This window comes from Podarcis vaucheri (genome assembly GCF_965113315.1).
Source record: "Podarcis vaucheri genome assembly, chromosome: 13".
NCBI lineage: Eukaryota > Metazoa > Chordata > Lepidosauria > Squamata > Lacertidae > Podarcis > Podarcis vaucheri.
In genome coordinates, this window is record NC_138751.1 from 13,554,143 (window position 1) to 13,559,250 (window position 5,108).

The 5,108-nt window shown below is 43.9% G+C and overlaps 1 protein-coding gene across 1 annotated transcript; it reads right to left on the reverse strand.

The window, feature by feature from the left end:
• Positions 1-2,495: 2,495 nt before the first annotated feature.
• Positions 2,496-3,449, reverse strand: LOC309516481 (olfactory receptor 4K3-like; the record flags this gene model as incomplete). Its single annotated transcript, XM_082195247.1, has 1 exon — positions 2,496-3,449. One exon carries the CDS (start codon positions 3,447-3,449, stop codon positions 2,496-2,498), a length of 954 nt encoding a protein of 317 aa, XP_082051373.1.
• Positions 3,450-5,108: the final 1,659 nt, after the last annotated feature.

The window sequence follows — 5,108 nt, forward strand, 5'->3', positions numbered from 1 at the left end:
CCACCTCCGAAACTGAGGGTACTAAATATAATCCCCAGGTTCTTGATGGACAATTGCATCCTTACAATGCTGACCAGTTCTGAGAATACACCCGTGTCCAACAGTAAGCTAGTCACCAAAAGGCATGTGGAGCGCTGGAGTTAGAGAGGGGGAAAGGGAAGATTAGCAGATGGAAACTGCTGGACAGCTCCTTGGAGCAGTCTCCAAAATGTCACTTTTCCCAGAGTTTCGCACCTGCCTGTTGGAAAAATCTAATACACACCCCCCCCCATTTTTTTTCACCCACCTGCAAATCCCAGGAGATATTCCTTGAGGTTTTCTGCAGAAACTTATTCTGTAAAGCTCAGCATCAGTATGGATAACCATCTGCTGTCTATGAGTGGTGACAGGACGAGATACCTGTGTGGATGAGATCTCTGCTTAAAAGGCAGGATGAAGAGCAAATCAAGAGTTAGTGAAGTGTGTGTGTGTGTGTGTGTGTGTGTGTGTGTAAAATTAATTGCTCATTCTTTTTGAAATGCATTAGCTGGTGCATTTTCTGCTTCAAGGGAGCTAGCAAAAGAAGCAATACTTTGTCACTAAGGTACACAGCTGTCCTCAGGGGTGTATTGTGTGTTGATTTGACTTCTGGCTTGGTTTCCTGGTTAGATGGCAAGGGAGAACAAAAGATGGAAATAAAGAGGGTTTGATTTTCTACCCCTTTCTGGAATGTGTGATTCCACCACCTCCAGCAACTGAATAATGTCCAACTGTACCGATCAAGAGGAAAGGAAGAGCAAGATATTAAGTGGGTTAACAAGATTAGCAAGATGATTTGTGGCTAAACTATTTCCCAGCTGCCACCATTATTACACGTGCCTCTATGAACATGCATCCATGAACCTCAAAACAGGCATGTGTGAGAGGTGGAACTTTTGTGTGAGTCAAATACAAATGCCAGAAATTCACAATACAATTTAAAAATTGAACTTTTTAAACTGTCGTTTTAGAAAATTGAGATTTAAGTTACTACAATGCAATCAATGTGATGCAAGACAATAATGGGTTCATTTTAATAATAATACATTCACAATGCTTAATCTAAAGAAAAAGAAAAAGAGTTGTTTTAAAGTAGAAAACAAAATGATGGAGCATAACCCTAAGTTACTGAAACCCCAAGAAAATAGGAAAGAATACGATGACCTAACTTGGGCCTTGCAACTATCTTGCTGTATGTGAGTTGTCTCTGGGCTAAGCACTGGTCCAAGTGTTTTTCTGTTTGCTCCACGGCTTTCCCCAAGAAAGTCCACTGTTTACTGCTTAGGACTTATCCGCCCCTCTGTTTGCCCTGCAACTTTCTACCGGGGAAACCCAATCTTTAGTGCTAAATTGGAACAAACGGCAATCAGATTTTCCATGAGCAAAGGAAAAACTGCTCAGACACAGGCCTAGAAAGCACTGAATGAGCAGAAAAATGCTCAGACCCATTGTTTCTAGGTCCAGGACAAGCAGAAATGTGGGTGAGACCTCAATCAGAGCGAACATAAATTCATGGAAAACCTAATTTATGTCTGCTCCAGTTCAGAGGTAAAGATCAGGTTTCCACAAGGAAAAGTGTTGGGACAAGGAGGAAATGTGGGTGAGCCTTCGGTTAGCAAGAAATGAAACCTGAGAACTCAGAGTCTCTGTGTCACTAGAGTCAGCAGGCAGGATAGAGACCCAGCTCAGCATGTAGAGAGAAGGAGCTCCCAGCATGTTGGAGGAGAAGCTAAATTTCGCAATTGTGAACCAGCATGTTGCTTAAGATCACTCTCTCTGGGGAGAGAAACTGGACGTAATAGAACCATCTATAGTAGAAGTGGGGCTTTTTTCAGGGGGAACTCACAGCAACTCTGTTCCAGCACCTCTCTGAGGGGCGCCATTGCCATTCTAAGAGAATAAAGGAAGTGTTCATTGTGAGTTCCAGCACCTCTTTTTCTAGAAAAAACACTGAGTAGTAGCCACTGATAGCCCTATCCTCCATAGATATGTCTAATCCACTAAAGATACCCAAGTTGATGGTCATCCCATATGGTCATAATTTCCATTGTTCAGTTGTGTGATGCACAAAGAAATGCATCCTTTTCCGCTCCACTGGTAGATTCTGCGTTCTAGAATTAAAAGGGGAGGGAAATGTCTATCTACTTTCTCTACACCAGGCATGTCCAAAGTCTGTTTCGGGGCCCTAATCTGGCCCACTGGTTGGTTTAATCTTGCTCCTGTGGCAATTTATTTCCTGGGGTAAATCCTAAAAAAACCCTCAACAACTTCAATCCTAAAAAAAGGTTAACACCTTTGGTCGGCCCTTTGGTCAGCCCTCACGGCCCTTCACTTCATCAAATCTGGCCCTCTTTGAAAAAAAGTTTGGACACCACTGCTCTACACTGTGTATAAATGCAAGTAATTAAGTAACTAGTGATTTGAGACTCCATAGTGACAGCCTAAATCCAGTGCTAGAGGAGACCATATCAAGCTGCTTAATGGTGGGGATGGCTCTGAGTGGAGACCTGTCCGGAAAGCCTAGACAACAGACTTCCAAGGGCAGCCTTCATCTCCTTGTTCTTCAAAGCATAGATAGTTGGGTTCAGCAAAGGGGTGATAAAAAGGGAAACAATGTCGAGCACTTTATCAATCATGAGCATGGTGGATGGACAGAGGTAAATAAACATTATTGGCCCAAAGTACATGGTGACCACAATCAGGTGAGAGGTACATGTGGAGGCAGCCTTGGTGCTCCTTTCAGAGGCGCTCCTGGAGTGGATCGTGTAGAGAATGAAACCATATGAGAGAAGCAGGCCAGTGAAACACACCAGTGACATAATGCCACTGTTGGTGACCATCATGACTTCCAGGGGGTAGGTGTCAGTGCAGGCCAACTTGATGACCAAGGGGAGGTCACAGAAGAAGCTGTCCACTTGATTGGGTCCACAAAAAGGCGCATTAATGATGAAACCCAGTTGCACAGTGGCATGGAGGAACCCACCGGCCCAGGAAGCAAGCCCAAGCCCCACACAATGGTGCCGGTTCATGAGTGTGGCATAACGGAGAGGATGGGCAATGGCCACATACCGGTCATAGGCCATGGCTATAAGCAGGAGCATCTCACTGCCTGCAAAGAGATGGAGAAAAAAGATTTGTGCCATGCAGCCATGGAAGGAAATGACATGGTGTTCGGAAAGGAAATCAAAGAAATTTGGAATGGCAAAAGAGGGCAAGCAGAGGTCCAGGAAAGCCAGTTGACCCAGCAGAAAAAACATAGGTGAATCTGAAAGGTGGTGATCGCTGAAAATTGCTGAGAGGATAAGAATGTTGGTGAAGACACTAGCCATGTAGAGGACGAGGAAGAAGAGAAATATGGAAAGTTGGACTTCCCAGGTTTCAGAGAGGCCCAGCAGGATAAATTCGGTCACCATTGTCTGGTTTGCCTCCATCATCCACTTCTTGCATATCACTGTGAAAATCGGGAAGTGAGAAAGAAGATGGTAATAAGATACTTCCATCAGAGTCTTAAATCAGTGAAGAGGAGCATCCTTTTGTCAGTTTCTGTTATTCTTGACTGTGTCCTGAGACTACAGTCATAGCGGATCATATGTTATCATAGGAATATAGTGAGTCAGACTGTTGCTCCATCTTACTCAGCAACAACTGCCCAAGGGATAGGGAACCTGTAGCCCTTAGACCACAATGGCTGAGACTGATGGGAACTGTAACCCAAAGGGCCGTAGGTTGCCTGTATTTATGATTTACACCCCTACCTCCCACCCCCACCCCTTTTAGGAAGGCAGCAAGCTGCCTTATATTGATCATTGGTCCATTTAGCTCAGTTATAGTCTGCAGTAACTGGCAGTGTTTCTTCAGGGTTTTAGACACAAGAAAATTCACATGTTGGGCACTGGATCTGTGATGTTCTGAATACAAAGCAGATTCTTTGCCTCTGAGCTATGATCCTTCCCCATCTTATCAGCTCCTCTAAAATATACTGCCCATTTCCCCACGTTTTATATAGACACATGCAGCTGAAGTCACCAACTATCAGTCCTCCTAAGAAGTAGACCACTTTGCAAAATGCAATGTAATAAGCGTCTTCAGAGCTGCTGCAAAAGGAGATTGCAGGAGATTCTAAGGAGAAGTTATCATCCATTGATTAGTATGAAGAAAGCACAATCAGCTTTGTGTCCTCTCACACCTTTTTTATTTAGCAGCAGCTCCACCACCAGAGACTGCATCTCCGGACTCCTTTTATAGACACAAGGAGTAGTCTGAATGTATCCCTTTGTCTATCTTCATTACTTAATTGTATCTATGAATGCTGTGTTGTTTAAAGGCTTATCTTAAAGTGGAATGCCTCTCCTCTTTTCATGTCTGCCTAAAACCATCCTAGTCCTTGGTTTCACCCCACCCCCCTCACCTCTTTTTCAGGAAATGTGGGCTGGTGGGCTGATGTTCCTCTTCCTTACCCATTCTATTCTTAGTGACTCTCAGATAGGTCTAACAATTTCTGTAAATGTTAATGGAAGAGAAGGGAAGATAAGAGAATGTTACAATGAGGAGTGCTTCACTGTCCCACTTAGCCATCTCTTCTTCCTGTAAACTCCATTGTAGTCTCGCTCTTCTAGCTCACCATCTTTCCACCCCCACCTTGAAAATAGCAAGAGGCAGTTAGCTTTCTGTGACCACTGTACATGAGCACAAGAGCACTCTTCTCTGCTGTGGATTCCAGCAACTGGTATTCAGAAGCATACTGCCTCCCACCATGGAAGGTAGAGTTTGGCCATCATGACCAGTAGCCATTGATGGCATTGTCCTTCATAAATCTGTCTAATCCTTTTTTAGAGCTATCCACATTGCTGACCATTGCTACTTCCTGAATTACTTTCCTTCATCCATCCTGAATGATCATTCAGTTTCATTGGTGTTTACTGTTTTTTTATATATGCTGTAAGGTTCACAGAGTCGCTGGGGTGTCACAGCTGGATGGGCGGGATTATTATTATTATTATTTCCTGAAAGAATTTTGTTTTCACTTTTGATGACCTTGGGGTTCCACTGAGGATGCTGACCCTTCCCTTTCATTTCTCAGCGGTCCTGTT